We start from the raw sequence: 23,184 nt of genomic DNA, 5'->3' as shown, positions 1-23,184 counted from the left end.
TTGGTTCAAGGGCTAACACTCTAACCACTGGGCCACACCGGCCAGGGCTACAGTAGCTTTATTATAATCTGTATTATATATTAGACTTCATATAAGATTTCACTTGACAAGGGGTCCTTGAGAAAGGTTTAAAACCACTGATATTATCCAGTATTTTCATTGTGTGGGAAAATGGAGGCCTACAAAGGGGAGGGTACCATCTCGAGACCATGTACCTCACTCCTGACCCAGGTCCTGATTTAGAGGTGACCCATTCAGGGACCAGACCAGGGGGAGGGGCAGAAAAGGGGTAGCCCTAGGACCAAGACTGGGACCATCCTGAGCTCCCCAGGCCTGAACCTAGAGACTACCCCCCCTTCGGCTGCCCTTGAACACCAATGCGTGGAGCCCTGCTCCCAACTCTGTACCTAGAAGACACATTGCTGCCCTGGCCAGCAGACCCTTGGTCCCCCACCTCCCAGAGCCATGAGCCAGTGCAGCCCAGGCACTCCTGGGGTCGGGGAGAGACATCGCTGTGCACGCTGAGCTGCTCTTGCCAAGGTGGCCAAGCCCTCAGAGATGAAGTGATCCATGGCCCAGAGATGTCCTATGCTGAGCAAGCCCACCAGGACTGGCCACCACCCCCAGGCTGGGGGTCTGAGTCAGATACAGGCCAGGGGAGCAGACCCACATGGGACCGTGCTCAGGCCCATGCCTCCGAGACAGGGTGTCCACTCACGAGGAGCCACACCCTTGCACAGCATGGCAGTGCCCAGTTCCCTCCTACCTCTTTCAGCACCCGCTGGAAGAAACTCAATCCCCAGTCTTCTGAGGCTGAGCCCTTTGCCTCTTCTGAGGCCTTGTGGGCACAAGAAAGAAGTGCCTCAGGGCTCCTTTCCAGCCTGAAACAGGGTCAGGTGGTGCACCAACCCTGAGCCGCAGCCCCTGGCTCAGAACCTGAGTCAGACCTTCTTGGAAGCACGCAGGGCACAGATAATCCGCACGGTAGAGTGAATGGCCTTGGCCGTCGAAGACACTACAGGCTGTCCCGCCACCTCAGTTACAAAGTTTTGCCTCCCTGACAGCCGCAGACAGACTTTCTTCAAGGTAGTTCACGGGCTGGATCTGATGGGTGACTGAATGTTTGGGGGCGGGGAGGTGGGTGGGGGGGCTGTCGACGGTGTCTCCCAGATTCTTTTCTGGAAACTTTGATCCCTTTTGCTCTTTCTCAGGCTTGTGGATGTTCAAGCCCATCACTCCTAATAGACCCTGAGCTCTTCGAGAGCAAGGCCAGCTGTAGGTCGCTTCTGGAACCTTTTACCAAGGACGGGTCCTGCTATGGAGGAAGTGCCCGACACACACAGTGAATGAACTTGTCACGACACCTTTGGGTGCCCATGGAGTGCGGGGGTGAAGCTAGTGGGAGCTGTGACCCCTCACCCCACCGCCCTCTGCTTTCATCTCTGTGACTAGGCTGATGACCGTGCTGTGGATAGCATCACCCTTTGACAGTCAGTGTCAACACCACCCGCCTGGTTAGCTAATGAACCACAGGAGCCTACTTGAGAAAATACCCACTCAGTTTTTAGAAGTTTTTTTCTGATATGCCCCGGTTGGTTTAGCTCAGTGGTTAGAGTGTCAGCCCGTGGACCAAAGAGTTGTGGGTTCAATTCTAGTCAAGGGCATGTACCTCGGTTGCAATTTGATCCTCAGCCCTGGTGGGGTCGTGTGGGAGGCAACCAGTGATGTGTCTCTCTCACAAGGATGTCTCTCTCTCCCTTCCTCCCTCCCTCCCAGTCTACTGAAAATCAGTGGGAAAATATCCTCGGGTGAGGATTTTAAAAAAGGAAAGTGTTTTCTTATAGATGAGTGAATTGGCCTCACGCGCCTCCTGTGGGAGAGGAGGAGGGGACATGAAGAGGTGGGACCCTGTCGTGTGCTCACAGGTCCTGGGCCTCGCCCTGGAGTGATGGCGGATGGTCCTCCATGGACCAAGTGTTAGTGGGAGATTCGCCGCCTCACCTGCCACACACCCCTGGCGGCGGGTGCCCCCTCCCGACACAGTCGCCCCCTTTGGTCCCAGGGACCATCAGAACAAACCGACATGAGGTCACGCTTGGGACCGGGGAATCAGGCCTGGAGCTCCGAGTGAAGCCCCCACCAGGCCCGGGACACCCAGCACTTCTGAGAGCAGAACTCAGCGATCCCTCGGAACTGGGAGTTAGCAAGTGAGCTGGGAAGGGATGGGGCCGGGGAGGGAGCCCGTCCTGCGGTGCGTGCGTGCGTGCGTGCGTGCGTGCGTGCGTGCCCGTGCGTGCGTGCCCGTGCATGCGTGCGTGCGTGCGTGCGACTGCCCTGTGCAGCGCGCGGGAGCGACTGGAGCGCAGGGAGTGAGCGCTGGGAGAGGAGAGGCCTTGGCAGCCCATTCAAGGAGATTCAGCTTCTTTCTTAGGGCAGCTGGGTGTTTAAGCAGGAGAGTGAGGTGGTCAGATGTGAGTGTGGGAAATTAGGAGCAGCCTGTGGCCTGGCCCCTCATCATAGCCATGGCGCTTCCTGAAGGAGGGCAGGAAGCCAGGTCCCGAGTGCCCAGGGACCCTGGGCCAGCGAGTCTTTGTTCCTATTGGGGCAGCTTAGCCCAAGCTCCGGAGTCGGACCACCTGGGTTTCAAATCTTGGCTTCATCATTCACTGGCTGTGTTGCTTTGTGCCCTGTTCTCTTGCCTCTACAATGGGCGTGTTAAATTACTGTGGGCTCTCGTTAGACAACTTTTCTCAGATGCCTGACTCGTAGCAGATGCTCAGGGTGTACTAGTCTCCTTCCCCATTGGCTACACTGAACCTGAAAACCCACATTCTGAGTGGCTTTGTGTTGGGTGCCACCTGAGTCCCCCAGAGGCCCTTCCTCCAGGGCAGAGCCCAGGTAGAGGACACACTACCTGCCTTGCTGCAGCGGAGGCTGCTTGGCCTCTACACCTGCTCAGGAACGGCCGTTCCACGCACCGTGTGGATCTGGCTGCCCTTCGGCTGAAGGAGCCCTGGGCAGAGGCCTCCTGCGCTCACTGCCCCTCTGACCTCCACCCCTTGGTTCCCAGGTCTCAGGGCACCAAGAAGTTGAGGCAGATGCTTAGAGGGGATGCAACACTGTGAGGTGAACATTGTGCCCACCTTCAGCTCTGCCCTCACCTGATCATTGACTCAGGCCAGGCGTCAAGGAACCGAAATCAAGGGGAGACCGACACCTACTGGTTTGTGGCCCTGGGCAGATCACTGCCCACTCTGGGCCTCCGTTCAGAGGTTGACTATCACGACCCTTAGGAACTCTTCTACCTGAACATTCCCGAATGCCCTAATGGCGAGGAAAAGAAATGGAACCCCAATTCCCCACTATACCCTCAAACAAAACTGAACAACCCAAGCAGATCAAGATCCTTGGGAGAGGGCCCCACCCCTTCCAAGATACCTCTCGGCTGAGTGATGGTCTGAGAGCAGGTGCTCAGCAGACTGGGCCCAGCATGGATGCAGCAGGGTAGGGCACCCAGACCTGTCAGTCAGACCCCTGCCTCCAGCTCCATCAGACTGAGAATGGCCCTAGGCGGGAGGTGACTGTGGTAAGTACAGGGAAGAGAAGGGGGAGGGGGCTTCTGACATGGCCAGATTCAAGGAGTTGGAATGTGGTATGACTCAACAGAGAGCTTGCCGTGTGGGCCTGGAGAGTGTGCTTGTCCTGGTCAGGCCCTTGCATGCCCAGCCCTTTCTGAGGGCTGCCTCCTGCCCCCAGCCCACAGGGTCTGCAGGGAGCTGTCTAGGGTGCAACCTCTTCCTTAGGGCCTGACCAGAGGCTCAGAACCAAACTGCGACACTGACTGAGGCAATAAAAACCCAGATCCGTGCTTCATCTCAAAAGTCAGATTTTTATTACCAAGGGCCAGGGCCCAGGGAGGGGAGGGTGTTGAGCTAAAGCAGCATTGCTCTCTTTCCAGGGAATGTTTCGAGCTGCAGGGAAAGCTCGAGATGTTGCATTTTTTTTTTTCAACTCAAGCATGTGTTTTTCAAAAATATCATCCGTCCCCACCCCCACCCCACCACTAATTTTAGAATCAGACCAAAGCCAAGCTACTGTCCTCTGTTTCTTTTGGGAAAATACTATATTTATTCGAGATGCAGACGTGTGTCTCTGCAAACCTCCCGTTGCTTCAGGAAAACAAATCTGCTTTAGACTATACAGAAACCATGGTACAAAATTTATTTCATGCTGGAATCGCTTTGCATAACATTGGGCATGCAGTTTTTACTCTGAAGTACTAAATTGCATACAATGCCAGGTTGTGCCTTAGTCGGAGGAGGAGGGCCACCCCTCCCGTGGTCCTGATCTTTGGGTGCTCTAAAGAAACATGTGGAAAATCCATACGGTGTTGATTATTTACTATGAACAATTTGTGATGAAAGTTGGTCACACTGGATCTACACACCGCAGAAGATGATAAGAATCAACCTAGACTAGCCGCTGTCAGGGGTCTCGGGGTGACGTCCGCTGGGTCGCAAGCATGCCAGACAGAGGGAAGAGGGCGGTGGTGCGACTTTCCACAATTCTATTTGGAGCAGAGTTCTGTTTCCATGTGAGAGATGAATTATGAAGGTGAGGTCAATATGACCAATGACTGACCAGCTGCCCTTTTGGAACCTCTCCTCTTGATCTTGTGTACAAAAAAGGGAAGCAATCTGTTCCCACCCCACCCCCTCCCCCAGAAATGCACAGGTTTCTACCGAATGCCCTTCCCATCAGGCTCCAGTGTGTGTAAAAGTAAAGAGCTTGTAAAGAAAATAGAGGACTTCCGCTTTTTTCTTTTCGGCGTCGTCGTTGTTGTTTAGGGTAATCATACAGTTGAAGGGGGATGGGTGGGTTTGGTTTGCTGAGTTTTCTGTTTAACTTCATGCAAGTCATGCTAAGGAATCCCTCCGCCCCCCGGTCCCCAAATAAAATAAAAATTTTAAAAATGAAAAGAAGGAAGAGAAATCCTCTACGGTCAGTTACCATTTGGCCGTAGAAAAAGCTACGTCCGTCCTAGCACAATGCCTGGGCCACTCGGACTCGTCCGGCAAACCTGCATGGCGTGAATTTACTCTGTCCGAGGGTGAGGAGGGGCTGCAGGTCCACCCAGATGCTTAATAGCCACCAGTGTCCTCGGCCAAGCCGCCTGGTCAAGTCACTCTCACAGCCTCTGTCGGCATATACTTAGCAATGACAGGGCTTTCTTTGCAAAGATCTGTATGTAAAGAATACAATTAACACTTGAGCTTCTCTTCTCGGCTCCCCCATCCCGCTTGGCACTTAGTTTTTACGGAAGGAGGAGGACAGACAGAACAGCCGCATGCAGAGGCAGGCAGGTTCTTCTCCAGCTGGCTTGGTTTTCCCATGCAGTGGGCCAGCCCAGCACGCCTCTCTCTCCCCCTGGGGGGCCGGTTAGACTCTAACTCCTCTCCTACTCTGCACACGGCTTATGGCCTGGAATTATCCTGAGAAAAGCAAGTCCTCGGCGAGAGCGGGGCCAGGTGGATGTGGGTGGGGGCACTTTACCCGTGGCGCCTCCCAAAGACTCTGTGGGATTGGGGGATGGGTACCACCCGTGGGCAGTGGCTGCTGCTGGGCAACTATAGGGAGAGAGGGCTTCCTCAGTCCCATTCTCCCTGGGTTTCTGGAAGCAGAGTAAGGAGGCTCTGTTTTTTGGGCCACACAGATGGGTCCAACACTCAAAATGGAGAAGGCAGGCAGCCCACGGGACCTTACCAGGCAGAGCACAGTCACTGGGACCGGGCTCCCTGCTTCCCCTCACTCCCCTGGACTGCCCCAGGCATTCTAGAGCCTCCCCTGGGAGACAAGCCGTTGCATTAGGTCTATCCATGGAAGGTGCCAAGGACGGGCCTACCCTCCCCCCCAGGCTGGCAGCCCTCTGCCGTGCAGCACCATGCGGGGAGCGCTACGCCGCGCTGGGGTCCGAGGGACCTCCAGGCAGGGCCGAGAAGCGGGGACCAGCTTGGACCAGGTGGGCACACTGAGCACCAGTGACCAAAGGACCCCCATCTCAGTGTAGACTGCCTCTCCTCCTCTGAGTTTGCCCTTTATTTTGAATTCTCCATTTTCTCCTGTGTATTGTTGAAACCACTTCGGATACTGGAGCAGTTGTGAATGGCCACAGGCTACACCAACTGTCGCTCTAAAAAGCCAACTAACTCCGTGGCCCAACCTGCTCACCTTGGTCAGCATGCAGCCCCCGTGAGCTTGGGAGGTGCTCCCAGACATGCATGAGCTGCCCAGCCAGTCTGCTGAGCTCAGGATAGCTTTCTCTGCCTCCCAGGCCCTGGGCCAAAGCCTGGAGCTAGGGTGCTCTGGGGTCCTGCCCCAAACCTCTCTCCAGCCCATGGTCAATCAACTCTAATAGAAGCCTTTCCCCCAGGTGTCAGCCTAAGATAAAGGTCTGGTAGAAGGAAGGAGTCCTTGAGCACAGGCCACCATGGGGCACATCCTTCACCAACCACAAGGGGGCGCTGACCACTCCCCGGGCCTGGCTAATGGATGCTGGGGAGGGAAGGGGTGCAGAGTCCTCTCTAACAACCTTCTCTTGGCAAGTTCTCCGTCGCTAGCAATATTCTGGCTGACCACACCTCACCTGTGCAAGGACACTGGCTTCAACCCCAAGGCCTGAAGCCACCTTTTTCTTCATAGCTCCCCTCCCGATGGTCTGTGGATTCTCTCTAAAGGATGCCTTTTCCAGGACATGCGTCTTGCTTGGGTGGCTAAACCCACAGGGTCCTGGCCAGGCCAGGCCCACTCCATTGCCCTCTTCAATCACTGGGTGGGAAGATCACTTTGCCTTTGGGTCTGACCTGCCATCGGCCAGAGCCGCCGGGAGCAGTCCAGGCTTCGCCCGCACCCCTGGGCACTCCTCTGCTTTAGGATCATGGCCTGCAGTCAGCCAGTCTATGTCCAGGCCCCTCCTACCGTTAGGTACTAACTCTTAATACCAACCCACAGCTGTCTGGACCTCAGGTTCTCTCTGCTGGCCTGACATTCCTGACATTAGGAGAGAGGAACTTAGATCCCGGGGGGAGAGGGGGGGCCGACCCTGGGGCTCCTTCTGCTCCCTGCCCCCCATCAGTGTGCCTGCCTGCCCCTCAGCGCCCCTCGCCCACCGCCCCACCCACCCATCTGCAGGAGCACGAGGCCGCCCGGCTGATGCAGTGCCCCCGCCTCCTCTACATACCCTTTCTCATTCCTCCACCAGGTGGGCACGGGTACTCCCCGGTTGATAAGAGGAAGCAGGGTCCGTATCTCTCGCGGGTGCCCGAGCGCGTAAAGGGCAGGCCCTCATCAGGAGTGAGGGCCTGGTCTATGTGGGGGCAGTCTTCGTTCGCCAGCGCGGCCTTCGCCACCTCCCCATTCAGTTTGGAATCTTCAAACATATAAGCAGAAGCTATTGAGACACTGAAAACTGTTTAGTGGGGGGATAGGCCGGAGGTGGGGCATGGGCAAAGGGCAGCCCGTCCCTGAGGACCGAAAAGGAAGGGACCACGGAGGGAGGCGTGAGGTTGGGGTTCTGGCTCATCCAGGCAGCCCGCAGGCTGCCACAGTGCTGCAGAGGAAGGGCGCTTGGGTTTGCTCAAAGTTTGCAAAAAGATGAGTTGGTGGGCCCAGCAAGCGTGGTGCTGGGGCTGGGCCCAGGGCCCAAGGCTGGGCTGATGAGACAGGATTGTGTGGATGCGAACATGGGTAGGGGGCCAGACACAGAGCTCGGGGGGAGACAGACAGACATGCTGAAACACTCTAGTCCTGAGAGGCAGCCTTTTCTGACCCCTCTACTGCTGGCCAGAGCTTGGCTGCCTCCCGTCCTTATGCAGCTCAGGATTCCCTAGCCCCGTACAGACCCATTCATCACCTCTATCCAGTGCCCATCTGGATCCCATCTGCTCCCTGACTTCACGCTGTCCACACACACACCCTATCTGATCACAGCCTCCCGTTCCCATATGTATCTAATCTGTTCCCTCTGTACACCCTGTCCCCATGCACACTAGGCCCGGTCACACAGTCTTAGACTCGGCCCGGTCACACAGTCTTCTCTGTCCCCATGCACAATAGGCCCGGTCACACAGTCTTAGACTGGGCCCGGTCACACAGTCTTCTCTGTCCCCATGCACACTAGGCCCGGTCACACAGTCTTAGACTCGGCCCGGTCACACAGTCTTCTCTGTCCCCATGCACACTAGACCTGGTCACACAGTCTTAGACTCAGCCCGGTCACACAGTCTTCTCTGTCCCCATGCACAATAGGCCCGGTCACACAGTCTTAGACTGGGCCCGGTCACACAGTCTTCTCTGTCCCCATGCACACTTGGCCCGGTCACACAGACTTAGACTGGGCCCGGTCACACAGTCTTCTCTGTCCCCATGCACACTAGGCCCGGTCACACAGTCTTAGACTCGGCCTGGTCACACAGTCTTCTCTGTCCCCATGCACACTAGGCCCCCGGTCACACAGTCTTATCTGTCCCTATGCACACTAGGTCCCCGGTCACTCAGTCTTCTCTGTCCCCATGCACACTAGGCCCGGTCACTCAGTCTTCTCTGTCCCCATGCACACTAGGCCCGGTCACTCACTCTTCTCTGTCCCCATGCACACTAGGCCCGGTCACTCAGTCTTCTCTGTCCCCATGCACACTAGGCCCGGTCACTCAGTCTTCTCTGTCCCCATGCACACTAGGCCCGGCCACTCAGTCTTCTCTGTCCCCATGCACACTAGGCCCGGTCACTCAGTCTTCCCTGTTCCCATACAGACTAGGCCCGGCCACTCAGTCTTCCCTGTTCCCATACAGACTAGGCCCGGTCACTCAGTCTTCTCTGTCCCCATGCACACTAGGCCTGGTCACTCAGTCTTCTCTGTTCCCATGCACACTAGGCCCGGTCACTCAGTCTTCTCTGTTCCCATGCACACTAGGCCCGGTCACTCAGTCTTCTCTGTTCCCATACAGCCTAGGCTCAGTCAATCAGTCGTCTCTGTTCCCATACAGACTAGGCCCGGCCACTCAGTCTTCTCTGTCCCCATGCACACTAGGCCCGGTCACTCAGTCTTCTCTGTCCCCATGCACACTAGGCCCGGCCACTCAGTCTTCTCTGTTCCCATACAGACTAGGCCCGGCCACTCAGTCTTCTCTGTCCCCATGCACACTAGGCCCGGTCACTCAGTCTTTTCTGTCCCCATGCACACTAGGCCCGGTCACTCAGTCTTCTCTGTCCCCATGCACACTAGGCCCGGCCACTCAGTCTTCTCTGTCCCCATGCACACTAGGCCCGGTCACTCAGTCTTTTCTGTCCCCATGCACACTAGGCCCGGCCACTCAGGCTTCTCTGTCCCCATGCATACTAGGCCCGGTCACTCAGTCTTCTCTGTCCCCATGCACACTAGGCCCGGCCACTCAGTCTTCTCTGTTCCCATACAGACTAGACTCGGCCACTCAGTCTTCTCTGTCCCCATGCACACTAGGCCCGGCCACTCAGTCTTCTCTGTCCCCATACACACTAGGCCCGGTCACTCAGTCTTCTCTGTCCCCATGCACACTAGGCCCGGCCACTCAGTCTTCTCTGTTCCCATACAGACTAGACTCGGCCACTCAGTCTTCTCTGTCCCCATGCACACTAGGCCCGGCCACTCAGTCTTCTCTGTCCCCATGCACACTAGGCCCAGTCACTCAGTCTTCTCTGTTCCCATACAGACTAGACTCGGCCACTCAGTCTTCTCTGTCCCCATGCACACTAGGCCCGGCCACTCAGTCTTCTCTGTCCCCATACACACTAGGCCCGGTCACTCAGTCTTCTCTGTCCCCATGCACACTAGGCCCGGCCACTCAGTCTTCTCTGTTCCCATACAGACTAGACTCGGCCACTCAGTCTTCTCTGTCCCCATGCACACTAGGCCCGGTCACTCAGTCTTCTCTGTCCCCATGCACACTAGGCCCGGCCACTCAGTCTTCTCTGTTCCCATACAGACTAGACTCGGCCACTCAGTCTTCTCTGTCCCCATGCACACTAGGCCCGGCCACTCAGTCTTCTCTGTCTCCATACACACTAGGCCCGGTCACTCAGTCTTCTCTGTCCCCATGCACACTAGGCCCGGCCACTCAGTCTTCTCTGTTCCCATACAGACTAGACTCGGCCACTCAGTCTTCTCTGTCCCCATACACACTAGGCCCGGCCACTCAGTCTTCTCTGTCCCCATGCACACTAGGCCCGGTCACTCAGTCTTCTCTGTCCCCATGCACACTAGGCCCGGTCACTCAGTCTTCTCTGTCCCCATGCACACTAGGCCCGGTCACTCAGTCGTCTCTGTTCCCTTTCAGACCCAACCTGACCACTCAGGCTGCTCCATCCCCCACACAGACTTATGCTGGTCACTCAGTCTTCTGGTCCCTACACTGATCAAGCCAGTGGCCACCCGGCTCTGCCCCAAGCAGGCCTGGTCAGCGTGCACAGGCACAACAGGGATGTTTGCATGAGGCAGTGACAGCGGCCATGATTCGGGAGAGGCTCCCATTCCTCTGTCTCCTCTCAGCAGCATCCCCGAGAAGCAGAGCGAATGGAGGTGTAAAGACAACAGCAGCTGATGGACTCAGGTGGGGAAGACGAGTCCTGGCCTCTGTGGTAGCCTGAGAAGGCACTTGGGAGGAGGTCTGGAGGCACCTTGGGGGGTGGGGGGGCCGAGTGTGACCAGAGCAGGGAGCTCCCCTCTCCCAAGTCCAGGAGCAGCACCATGGACTCCCTGGAACTGGCAGAGGTGAAGGTCTGACCTCTGCGCCGCCATCACCCTGGGGACTGAGCCTGCCCCACACTCTGCTCTCAAAACAGCATCTTCCTGGCCAGGGTGGAGCCCACTCAGTCCCCATGGGCCCCTTGGCTCTCTCAGACTCCCGAGGGCGAGAGCCTCCTGGGAAGACGGACACCATCATGAGCGGGACCCCGGGAGAGGAGGCTCTCTGAGAGACTAAAGGGGAAAAAAGCTGGAGACAGTCTCCTCCCGATTTGACCCTCTTCCGTGACCCTGTTCACATCATGTAACTGCACGCAGAGGTGGTCCTCCTCCGCGGGCACACACTCAGCGTGCCTGCGGGCGGGATCACGGCCCGTGTGTGCACATCATGTCACTACAAAGAGGCAGTCAGTCAAAAGAGAAATGGACCAATCAGGTTTATTCGTAAAGCAAATCCAAAAAAAATCCCATCATAATTTTGGAACTTAAAAAAAAGTCTGTCATACAAGATGGCAAAGCAGTTCATGTACAGTGCGCTTCTCGACAAATCCCAGGGGCTTCACTTCCCAGTGTACGTTACCAAGGTAACTGACTCCCAGGACTGGGGCTGGGCCTCTCTGGGGTCTGGGGGCTGCCTAGCACTTGGGGGTGTCTGCAGGCACACGCATGTGCGCACAGACAGGCCCCGTCCTGCCTCCCGCTCTGGCTGGGCCCTGGCTTTCCTCCTAAGGGTCTCTGGGCTGAGGGAGGGAGGGAGGGAGGGGAGGAAGGTGGAAGGAAGGAGGATGTGGATGAGGGTGTGGAAGTCGGAGTCCATAGTACCCTGTGCAGATTTTCCTCCCGTGGAAACAGTAAGTCCTGCCAGGCAGTGTCTCCCTCTGGGAGGGGAGCCAGGGCCTGCTGTCTGTCTGTTGGCTGTGTCTGTCAGTGGAGGCATCCACAGCCTATAGTTCTGCCCAGGGGTGAGCCAAAGGTGGAGGGTGGAGCCTGAGACCCCTCCTCTGGCTCTGAGTGCTGTATCCCCACCCAGGGGCTCTGTCCCCAGCACCATGCCCCAGCTGTCCAAGCTTTTAAAGGGTCCAAAATTGGGGCTGGTTTTTCCCGCAGGGGAAGGGAGCAGGGCAACTGGCAGGGATCCCTAGGTGGGTGTGAGCTGCGCACCCTTCCTTCCCTGAAGGGACCCCCAGGACACAGGTGGGTCTACTTCTTTTCTCAACCGTGACTCTGAGGGGGGACTACACGGGGGTGAGACTGTGGAGGTCTCGCTTTGTGAAGGAGCCAGCCTCCCTGGGCTGTTGGTTTATCTGCAGTTTGGGGTGCTGTCAGAAACTGGGAGCCTTCTCCCTCCCCAACTCCAGAGGGGTGGCTGGAAGAGAGAGAACCAAAGGAGGAGCTGACTCTCCAAACCCAGGGAACCCATGAAAAAGGCCGGAGGGTCAGCTCACCCAAGACTCCCCACCCTTCTGCCCTTCCCCCACCCTTGGATTAGATGACCACCAGGAGCCTCAGTTCCCTCCTGCTTTCCAGAAGGCGGGGAGCCTGCCTCCCCTGGCCCAGGGCCCCTAGCCCCACTGGCCCCGTGGGCTTGCGATGATGAAATGGCAGCATGGGCAGCGGCTCACGGAGATGGTTTCCAGGCTTTGAAATGGGCTGACATAGATGAGCGTCCGCGGGAGGGTCATTTTTTTTTAAACTTTGGAGCAAGGAGAACCCGGTGTCAGGGCCTCAGCCAGCAGGGCTGGCTTTTTCCGCCCTGGTCTCCAGGCACCGCCGATGTACTTACTGTTCAGACCAGCAGCGGGCGCCGGGGGCGCACACAGGGCTGGGGCGGGGTAGGGGGTGGCTGGGCATTTCCTTGGGTTTAGCTCCAAGGTGTCTGCCCAGCGAGGGGCTCAGGGAAAAAGTCCCAGGCTATCTGGGGGCAGTCTGTGAGAGACAGGAGCAGAATACAGTCACGAGAACCGGCACAAGTCATGCAACAAAACGAGGAGAGAAAGAGAGGGAAACATGATTAGTGGAGAGAGAGATAAAGAGAGAATATGAAAAACACAGAAAAGAACACCAGGCCTGGCCCTCAGAGTTGCATCATTTTTCTGATACTGCCCCCTGAGCCCGCCTGGAGGCCACACGGACCCTACACGGACCCCAGCTGCCCACCCTGGCCCTGTATCTGAGCGGACACTTGATCAGCTCACGCAGAGGGGCCCTGCGCACACCCTGCCTGGTCACCTTCGCCCCAATCCTGTCACCCTCCCTGCCAGGGGCTAGCACCATTCTGGGCACTCTCTGCGGCCAAGCAGGGGAAAGGTGGAGGGCGGGGAGAGGGGTGCTTTGGAGTCGCTGCTCGGGGGAGAACTTCCCACCGCCACCTCAAAGATGACCCAGAAGCTGCAGTGGTAGCTCCCAGGGGGCCCAGGCAGGGTCTTCTTTGGGACCTCCCTGCTCTGTGTGCCTGTGGGCAGGAAGGGGATCTGGCCACCGCCCCTCCCCCATGTCAGCCCCTGCTCACCTATGGGGAAACCCCGTAGTCCTGGACATGGCACCACAGAGGAGCGACCCACATCACAGGAGGAGATGGACAAGACACACGTGAATGGACATGGCAGGACAGAGGGAGAACCCGAGCTGTCCAGAGAAGGGGTCTGGGCCTCCTGGCTGCAGGCTGGGGAGGAAACCTCTTTCTGGGCTATCAGCTCCAGGCAGCCGCTGATGATGTCCCCCCAGGACCAATCCCCCCAACACTGAGGCCACGCCAGCCACAGTACAGAGGAAAAGACCAGATTGTTCCTCACAGACACAGGGACCGAGGCTTCAGGAGAGACCAGAGGCAGAGGGGAGGGGAAGGACTGGAGGACTGGGAGGCCTTGCCCAGCCCCAGGGGTCCTGCACTGGTGGGGGAGGTGCCCTCAGAGCCCAGCCTTCTGTACTTGGCCCCAACCCAGGTTCTAAACGAGGAACTGGAGAACCTCAGGTGTTATTGAGGCCCCCTGACTGCCCTTGGGGGTAGAGTGAGGCTGGAGAGGCCTTGGGTGCTGTACCCCACCTCCCTCAGTCCCTGCAGGCCTGGACTCCACGCACATCCACAGTCCTTGCCTCTGGCCTCCCCCTACTCACTCACAAATACACCCCAGCTCCATGCCTCTCTAGGTGCATAGCTGTAAGCAGAAAAGGAGGTGATTGGGAAGGGACTCAGGGAGGCAGAGTGCGGGGATACCCCTTAAGGACCACACCCTCTCAGTGATAGTTAACCTAGGTCTCACACACCAGCTTTTGGACGAAGGAGTGAGTGTTCTGGTGAGGGATGAAGCTCAGAGGGGGTCTCAGAGCCAAGGCGGACGGGCCTGGACATTAAAACAGCACCAGCAGGGGAAGTGAGTGGAGATCAAATGTGGGGATGGGACAGGGAAGGGAGGAGGAGGATCCTGGCACCTAGGCTCCAGAGGACAGGCTTGGGAGGGCCCAGAAGACCTTCTCGGCCACAGAGACTGCTTGGGCCAGAGCTCTGGGTTCTAGGACCTGGGCCAGGGTAAGGACACCCAGGAGCAGGGCTGCCATGGCTGTGGGGCCAGGGGATCCAACAGGAGTACATGGGCTTTACAGGTCTGCTGCAGCATGGGAAGAGGGCCTATGTCCCTGGGACTAGCTGGTGTACATGTCAGAACACACAGGCCTGCACTTTGTGTGTGTGTGCATACATGTGTGCATGCATGTGTGTGCATGCGTGTGTGTGCGCACGCTTAGCACACACAGAATACTGGCATTGTCAGGAGTGCAGACAGTCTGTGCCTGACTGGAGTAACTGGGGATCCTTGACAGGCTGGCCTGGGGCACCCATGCTCGGGGCACTGATCCTGAAAGATCCCGTGTTGGGGAGGATGTGACGGAAGGGCCAAGTAGCACCACGGTGATGCCACTCAGGCTCAGCTCTTCTTGAGGGGGCCTGGAGACCCTCCCCTAGAGCTCCAGCAACTGTCCTTGCCATGATGGTGGCTCCTGAGGTCAAACTGCTCCCTTGTCCAGAGCAGAGGTGGGGCAGGAGCTCCCCCCCCAGCCCATGCCTGACTTCCTAAGCAGGAGCCAAGCCTTGGTGGGGGGAGCCCAGCCCCACCTCAGGCTCCCTATTCTAGCTTCTGAGACCCCTGGTCACTAACCAAGGTCCTCTCAAGTGCCTACAGGAATCCCAGGAAGGGGGAGGGTGTGGGGACAGGAGAAGGGGCTGGAGAGCCTCCCTGGGCAGAGAAGTGGGCCATGGGGGTACCGTTCTGGGCAGCATAGCTGTGGGATGAAGTCAGATCTGGAGCATGATGGGGGTGGTTGGGCAGAGAGCGCATCAGCAGGGAGACAGAATCAATCATACGCTGGGGGAGGCCACCCAAATGGGAAACCTGTTTATCTAGGGCTGAGTTAGCCTGCAGCACCCCTGCCAGACCTGGACCCGGGATGTCCTTCATACACTAAACGCTACCTGTCACTCAGCCTCCCTTACCCCATGCCCTTCTTAGCTCAGGGCTATATTCTTCTCTGGGCCATCCATTCCCTTGAAATCCCTGTGTCCACAGAATAAGTCGATGGTATTCCATGGGTAGAGGTAGACTATGGGCTTTATATCTTCGGACCAGAGCCCCGTGATCAACTTTATGTGCTATGTGCAGGTTCTCATAAAACTGAGAGTCCCATAACAAACCACTAGCCATGGAATATTAGAATATATCCCATGGTGACTAGTATTGTTTCGTGCCCCCCTCCCCCTCCCCCCTCCCTGACCCCCACCGGATTCATGGGAAAGTGGTTGTACACTGGTTGGGGTGTCATGTATTGCTGCTGCAGTCCCTACCGCCGGAAGTGGGGAGAACCATTGGTGGGAGGTGGTTGCTGGTCTGTAGCGCTCTTGTCTAAGCTGGTCTAAGCTGCCCGGGGTGGTGGCCCCTCTAATCCTTCGCTCACCAGCCGCTTCCATCAGAAGGCCATCGGAAACTCCCACTCAACCATCAACCCAAACAGACAACGTGAAAGCTCGAGTCACTCCAACAGGTTCTAAAGATAAACGCTAAACTCTAGAGTGATGGCAGAAGATGAGTTGGTTCGGCATGCTATGGGGGAAGTAAGCTTGTTACGGAGGGCTGGAAGCGTCTCCTAGGGCACCCCTGGAGCTAGGCAGCCGGAATCAGAGCATGAATTCCACTCAGCTACGGAGACAGGCTCTGTCGGGGTGAGAATCCTCGCTGCTGCCTTTGCAGGGACCCTCCCGCCAGATCCCATGCACCCTCTGTGCCACCTGCACAGCCTGAAGGGAGCCGTGTAAAGACCAGACCAGAAGCTGTCTGCCATTTCCAAAGCACACCCACCCCCGCCCTGCCGGACACCAGGTCAGTGGCCTGAGCCAGAGCCTCACGCTGGACGCCTGCCAGCGAGCAGCAGCCCCCGGCTCCTGCTACGAGAGTCCTCGCAACCTCGAGGGCCATGTCGTCTCTTCAGAACCTCATGACACCAGCACATCAACCTCCTTACCCAGGGCCACCAGTGAGGTTCCTCTAGCTGGCTCTCGCCTTGTGAATTTGGCTGCCCAGCGTGTCCCTGGGCCCCCAGGCTCCACACCTCGAGACTGAGTGTGGGGGTCCGGGGTTGCCCACGGAGCTAAGGAAGCAGTCTGACCGAATCTGGAATCATCGCTACGGGGGCAGAGATGAAAGGTCAGATCGACATGCCTCTAAGAGGTTTCCTACCTGCTCTGTTAATTTCTAAAATCTCTTCCTGGGCCAGCGGGCATGTGTCACTCTGAGTACTGTGGTGTGGAGAGTTTACGACAGATTTACAATAATTGGGAGATCCCAGCTGCGGTGGCCGTGGAATATGCTTCTTTTTTTTCTTTGGTAGTTTCTGCTTAGCCATGGCTAAGGAGTAATACATCCCGAAATTGTTCACGATGACGGGCACGGGCATGGCAATGGTCAGCACGCCCGCCAGCGCACACAGTGCCCCCACCAACATCCCGGACCACGTCTGCGGGTACATGTCTCCGTAGCCCAGGGTCGTCATGGTGACCACGGCCCACCAGAAGCCAATAGGGATGTTCTTAAAGTGGGTGTGCTCGCTGGCACTGGGGTCATTGGGTTGCGCCCCTATCCTCTCGGCATAGTAGATCATGGTGGCGAAGATCAGCACGCCCAGGGCCAGGAAGATGATCAGCAGTAAGAACTCGTTGGTGCTGGCGCGGAGCGTGTGGCCCAGCACCCGCAGGCCCACGAAGTGCCGGGTCAGCTTGAAGATGCGCAGGATGCGCACGAAGCGGACGACGCGCAGGAAGCCCAGGACGTCCTTGGCGGCCTTGGAGGACAGGCCGCTGAGGCCCACCTCCAGGTAGAAGGGGAGGATGGCCACGAAGTCAATGATGTTGAGCGAGTTCTTGATGAACTCTACCTTGTTGGGGCAGAAGACCACACGCATGAGGAACTCGAAGGTGAACCAGACCACGCAGACGCCCTCGATGTAGGTGAGGAAGGCCTCCGTCTCCGCTTCCCGGTAGTAGCGCACTTGCGTGCCGTTCCGGACATTCTCGATTTCCGTCTTGTTCACTATGGGGTTGAAGCGCTCGTGGGTCTCCAGGCAAAAGGTGGTGATGGAGACCAGGATGAAGAACAGGGAGGCAAAGGCCACATACTGCGGGGGAGAAACACAGAGTGTCAGAGGGCGGGCCCTCCCACTCGGAGCGGGGAAACCTGGGGTGCCTGTGTGTGGGGTCTAGTCAGAGGCCAGGCCAGGGTCAGACGCCTGCCCCCGGCCAAGCTGGCAGCCCACCTTTCCCTAATCAGGGCACCGGGTAAGAAAGCTCCGGAATGAAAGGATTCTGGCAGAGACTGCTTTGTATTCCCAGACATGTTTCCATTCCTCTCGGAGGAGTGGCTAGACTACATTTCCCAGCCTCCTCGGGGTTAGGCAGGGTCGGGTGACTGAGTTCAGGCCAGTGGACCCTACACGAAAGGGGCATGTAGGAATGCCAGGTCTGGCTCATAAAACCTTCCTACTCTGTCTTCCATGTTCTTTCTTCCCCCCACTGCCGGGCAAATACTGAAGCCCTAGGGGCCAGCAGGGCCACCGGAAGGAAGGAGTCTGGGATCCTGAAAAGAAAGACCACTAAATCCTCTGATTGAACTCTTGCTTGGGTGGGAAATATGCTTCTATCGTGTTAAGCCACTGTGGTTTGGGGAGGATTGGTTAAAGCAGTTAGCCACCCTGACTAATAAAAGTGACCTAGCTTGCTGTGGCTGGAGTTGGCAAAGAAACGAGAGGGAGCAGCTGTGGGGGGATTAGGCCACACCTCCCATCTTTCCTCCTTCCTACTCCCATCTACTCACTCTCCTTGTCATGGGTCTGTCTTTCACCCACAGAATCTCTTTCAGGTTCCACCCTATCTAGATCTAAAGAAGGTGCTTATCTGCCTCAGGGCCTTAGATGACTTTTTAAAAACTGCTTTCTTTATCCTAGGAACTCACATACCCAACCTGGAAGTGAATTCCCCATCCTGGGAGGCATTCAAATAGAGCTAAATGGTCATTTGTCAGAGCCACCGTGTGGCTGGTTCTGGCACCAGGAGGAGAATTGGACAAAGTATCCTCAAAGGCACCATAAACCACAGTGTCTGCTTTTCTCCTTCTGCTGTCTGCCAGCCCCAGGGTAGGAGTGTGCTGGGAAGGAGGAAGAAGCCATTGGGGTGCTGGGGTTTTCCAAACATGTAAGTACCTGCTTCTCTCAGATCCCATCAGTGAGAACGGAATGGCTGGAATAACCCAGCCTGTTCAGAACCACCTGCTCTGGCCCTGGGGGCCTGGAGAAAGGTTCAGGAGCCCCTTTGGTGTGGTGGCCCTTTATGATGACCCCTCGGATTTCTCGAGCCCCCAGCAGACATGAGCACCCACGGACAGAGAATCAAGTAGATGTCTGAGTTTCAAACCCTCCTTCTCAAGACTGAATTCCAGGCAAGGTCTCTTCTTACAGCCTCCAGTTGGGTCCCCCTGGAACTCTAACATGCCATGGCCCCCTTAGGCACAGCCCTGGGCAGAAGGAACCCTGACAATCAGCTCTCCTCCAGGGGCCCAGCTGGCCATTCTTGCCTGCATGCTCCTGCTGCTCCCCTTCCCTCTGGACCCTCCTTCTCTCCGCTTGGCGAAGACAGACCATGGCCGGAACAGGGCCGTCTTCCTGGAGGCAGCCCTGGGCTAGTCTGGACTAGGTGGCACCTGTGCTCTACAGAGGTGCCCTTGGAGATCACTTCAAGGAGGCCACGGCCTCACCCTGTATCTGCAGCAGGAGGCAGCCATGTTGCTTCTAGCAGTCTCTTTAGTTTGCACTGATGCCCCTCCCCACCTGGTTGGGTGGGCGGCATTGGAAGTCTCAGAACAGCCCTGTCTGGGTTGACCATGGCTATGGGACCTGGCACCCAACCTGGAAAGGATCAAAAACCAAGAACTATGTGGACCTTCCAAGCCACATTCTGGGTTGGGGACAGGGAGAAGTAAGGGGAAGGGACAACGTCAGCATTTCAGAATGTCAACAGAAGAGAAGCCTTTAGGGATTATCTGGTCCAAGACACTACGTGCTACAGAAGGGGAAGCCAGAGGCCCAGAAACAGGAAGGGCTCTGCCCAAGGCAAGCATTATGGTGCTGGTAGTCCCATAGGCTTTAGAGCACTGAGCAGTTTTCAAAAACTTGATCCCAGACTACTCTCAGCTGTGATCCCTAAGCATTCTTCCTTTCATTCACCTATCCCTCCTTATCCATCCATCATCCATCTATTGATCATCCATCTTTTGTTTCCCCCTCCCTACCATCCACTCATCCTTCCTCTGTCTATCCTCTCTCCCTCCCATCCATCCATCCATCCATCCATCCATCCATCCATCCATCCATCCTTTCTTCCTTTCCTTCCTCATCCAGCACCAGGTTATGCCCAACGCAGAGGGAAATAAGGCCCCAGTCCGGCCCCCAGGGAGCTCCTTGCCCAGTTGAGGGCAAAGGACACACATAGAGACGAGTACGATGCAGTGGACTAAAAAGGTAAGCCCCCTCAGCCCTATGAAGTGGGTGAGGTTTGGACAAGGTGGGACAGGGTAGGGACTTAAACCAGGTCTTCTGACTCCAGAAACAGCTCTGTAAGGGTCCATGGGTCCTCACAGAGGTAGACCAGGAAAGCAAAGTGGAAGCAATGGAAAGAGAACTCTTCTGACCCAAGTTTATCCAGCTCTTTCCATCAACAGAGTTGCCAAAGCTCTTGGAGCTAAAACATCCCTGTCTGCTGGGTATTTGGCCCCAGATTCCCCCTGGAGGACCCCATCTGGGAGCCAGGCACTCACAGCCCATACTCCCCATGGGCAGGTCATGCCCCAGCCATACCCTTCCCTGGCCTTTGTGACAGAGGGATGCCAAAAGGTAGGGCCCACTGCACCCTGGTCAATGGCAGAAGTCAGGAGGCATCTCTCCTCCTTGCTGCCCCAACAGCCATGGCATCACCCTCCCACTCTGTCCCACATCTACCCTCCTCTGTCCCCTCTGCTTATGTGTGACTCTCTCTCAACAGGGCTGCTGCTGTCAAAGCTAACAGGTTTTAGGCCTCAGTCCTGGCCACCAGTCTCAGTCCAGCCTCCAAACCAGAAGGAGCAACCGTCCAGAATCCCAGCTGCGCATGCCACCTGACCACGCTGCCCACAGGAAAGCCCGAGCGCCTCGGCCTGGCACGAGACTCGGTGCCCTGGCCTCACGGACTTCCTCACGTGCGCTCAACATTCTTGCCACATACACTCTGCCATTTCTAACCCCCACCTCCGTGTGCCCCCATCTCTGCATCTTCACACCCGTTGTTCCGCCAGAGCGTCCCTGCCAGCTGCTCTCTGGAGAACCCGCCGTTCCTCAGCGCCCCACTAAGTAGCCCTTCTTCTGGGCTGCCTTCTCCAGGTGAGGCTCTTCTTGGCAGCCGAGGCCCTTATGAGACAGCAAATGAAGAGACCCCCCAAGGAGCCTCTAAACTCGCCCTCTGGGAGACGGCAAGCCTGTCTCCACGCCTGGCTCGTTAGTGCTCAGGGGAGGCTCATGGGAACAGGGCACTGGTGTCCCAGGAGCCTTCTCACTCCCAAGTGCCCCCCACATGCCCCTAGAGCGTTCATTCCATTTGCTCCTCTCACAGGACAGGTCTTGATGGGAAAAATGAGGCCCAGGAAGAGGCCAGGTCTTATAAACATTAGGGTAGGAAAAAAATCCTTGGTTCTCAGCTGTCAGTGATCCTGTCTGATTCTTTCGTCTCTGGGCCCCAGAGCTGAAGGAATGGGGATGGGAGTTGGACAGCAGCGGCTAGGCCCCGAGCCAGACATTGGGACTTCTTCCCCAGGGGAGCTAGAAGACGTGGAAGCCAGGCCTCCTGCCCTGCGTAGGCTCCCGGGGCCTTCCTTCTGGCCTTTGCTGCCGGCATCCTGGTTCTTTGTCATAGGCAGAGCCCTAGCAACATCCGGGTCCAGGTGGACTCTTAGGAGGGCTATGGAGGAAGGTGCCCCTGGCTTGCTCAGACTACCACATTCTCCTAAGCCCAGAGACCAGCAGGTCAGAGCTCACATCCAGCTGAGTCCCCGGCTCCCTTCTGTCCAGCCTCAGGGAAGTTGAGCACAGGAAGGAGAAAGGAGGAAGTAACCCAAGCTAAAGACCTATTCTGTACCTTTAATCCTCATACCACCTGGTCAGACAGGTGGCAGTAACCCATTGTGCCAAAAGGAAGCCCAGGTACAGAGAGGTTCAAGGACCAAGGTTTGAAAGCGGGAGATGAAACAGAGGCTCGGACCCAAATCTATCTAGCTCCTTCCACTACTAGAGTGGCCACAGCTCTTGGGTCTAGAAACACAGCCCTGTGCACTGGGGAACTGACCCTGATCAGGTCTGAATGGTTCATCTTGGAGCTTGGCACCCACAGCCCAGACTACTTGAGGGCAGGCTATGCCCGTCTACAATGAGGGAGAGAGTTGGGATGCCTGGATCCACTGGCTGGAGCCCAGCCACACCGGAATGGTTCTTGGGCCTCTTTGTTTAGGACTTGAAGTGCCTGGGGCTAGAGCAGCCCCAGGGACAGGCGTGTGGCCACACCTTGCTCAGGAAATCAGTGCTGACAGCAGCCTTGGATGGGCTAGCCTACATCCCCACCTGGAGAACTTCCCTGAAGTCTCAGGGAAGGCGTGGTGGGAGATGACCTCAACTTGTCCAAGAAGCTCAGCCAGAGGGAGGGGGAGTATATAAGGAGGGGAGGGCCTGGGATCAGCTGACCCTTGGCAGGGAGGGACCCTCTGCCTAGCGGGGCCCAGGGCACAAGCCTGGACTGTCACTCTCCCTAGGGGCTGCAGGAAAGATCAGGGGCTGCACCCCATGTGAGCTGTCTGCCTCCCAATCCCCAGTCACCCAGAGGATGTGGAACAGTCACTCACAGACCATAGTCACACCATTACCCAGAGAATACACCTCACTCACTACCTGAGCACATACACTGTGCATGTGGCCACACAAACAGCAGTGTCCCGACTACACATGCACACAGAACACAGGGCCCACGGAGCACACGGAAACACACCGCCACACAGCAAACATGCACACCCAGGTGCTGTGATGAGGGCACATACCCTGCAATCCCCACAGGGCACTCGCACGTACACACTCAGAGCACTCGGCTGATGCAGGAGTGGTCACCACACAGTGCACCCACTACAGATACAATAGACCCCAGGCATTGCCGCTCAGCGGGCCCCGCCTCTGCCCACTTCACCCCGTGGGGTATGACTAACTCAGTGTCTGTCTCTCCAGCCCACCCTGCCTCTGCCTCCTCAGCCTGCCTCCGTGCCCTCAGCCTGCCTCCCTGCTCAGATGGTGCCAGCTCCTGGATTTCCCATCCCTAGGGCCTGCCCATCAACAGGCTTCCTGATTTCCTGCCGCCCACCAGGACTTGTCTCCTTTCCCCAGCCCACCCTGCAGCATCTGTGCCCCAACAGCCAGGCCAGTGGTGAGGCCAGTCCCTCCTGGGCCGCTAGCTGGTGAGCGGGCATGAAGGGAGCTTTGCCGGTGGCCCAGGGGTACCTGTCACCCAGCCTGGTCACCTCAGCGGCCACCCTGTGAAATTTCAAGACAACATAGGTAAGATCTCCTGATAATGCAGCATAAAGCCAAGCTGGTAGTTTCTGGTTCTTTTTTTTTCCAGAAGCAAATCACAAACCATGAGAGACCCACCAATTGTGTTCTAGAAAGTGTAGCCATGGCAACGGAGCGAGGCATCCCATTTCTATAGTAACCAGGCTGGTGAGGCTGTTGGCTGTAAAGTCAGACAAACCTACTAACGATCTGTTGACTTAAGAAGATGTTTTATAAATCACCAGGTTATTTTTATCATAGCC

At 56.9% G+C, this 23,184-nt stretch overlaps 1 protein-coding gene across 1 annotated transcript in view; it reads right to left on the bottom strand.

The window, feature by feature from the left end:
• Positions 1–5,116: 5,116 nt before the first annotated feature.
• KCNC1 (potassium voltage-gated channel subfamily C member 1) overlaps positions 5,117–23,184 on the bottom strand; it is a 44,468-nt gene continuing 26,400 nt past the window's right edge. The window contains exons 2-4 of the mRNA XM_036259747.1: positions 16,498–17,431; positions 7,238–7,426; positions 5,117–5,242 (exon numbers count right to left, since the gene is read on the bottom strand). Coding sequence (XP_036115640.1) covers positions 5,178–5,242; positions 7,238–7,426; positions 16,498–17,431 — 1,188 coding nt within the window. The 3' untranslated portion in view covers positions 5,117–5,177. The remainder of the gene's footprint in view (positions 5,243–7,237; positions 7,427–16,497; positions 17,432–23,184) is intronic.

Source organism: Molossus molossus, unplaced genomic scaffold (assembly GCF_014108415.1).
Source record: "Molossus molossus isolate mMolMol1 unplaced genomic scaffold, mMolMol1.p scaffold_m16_p_13, whole genome shotgun sequence".
In the NCBI taxonomy this organism is placed as follows: Eukaryota; Metazoa; Chordata; class Mammalia; order Chiroptera; family Molossidae; genus Molossus; species Molossus molossus.
This window is presented reverse-complemented; position numbering and strand designations above follow the sequence as displayed.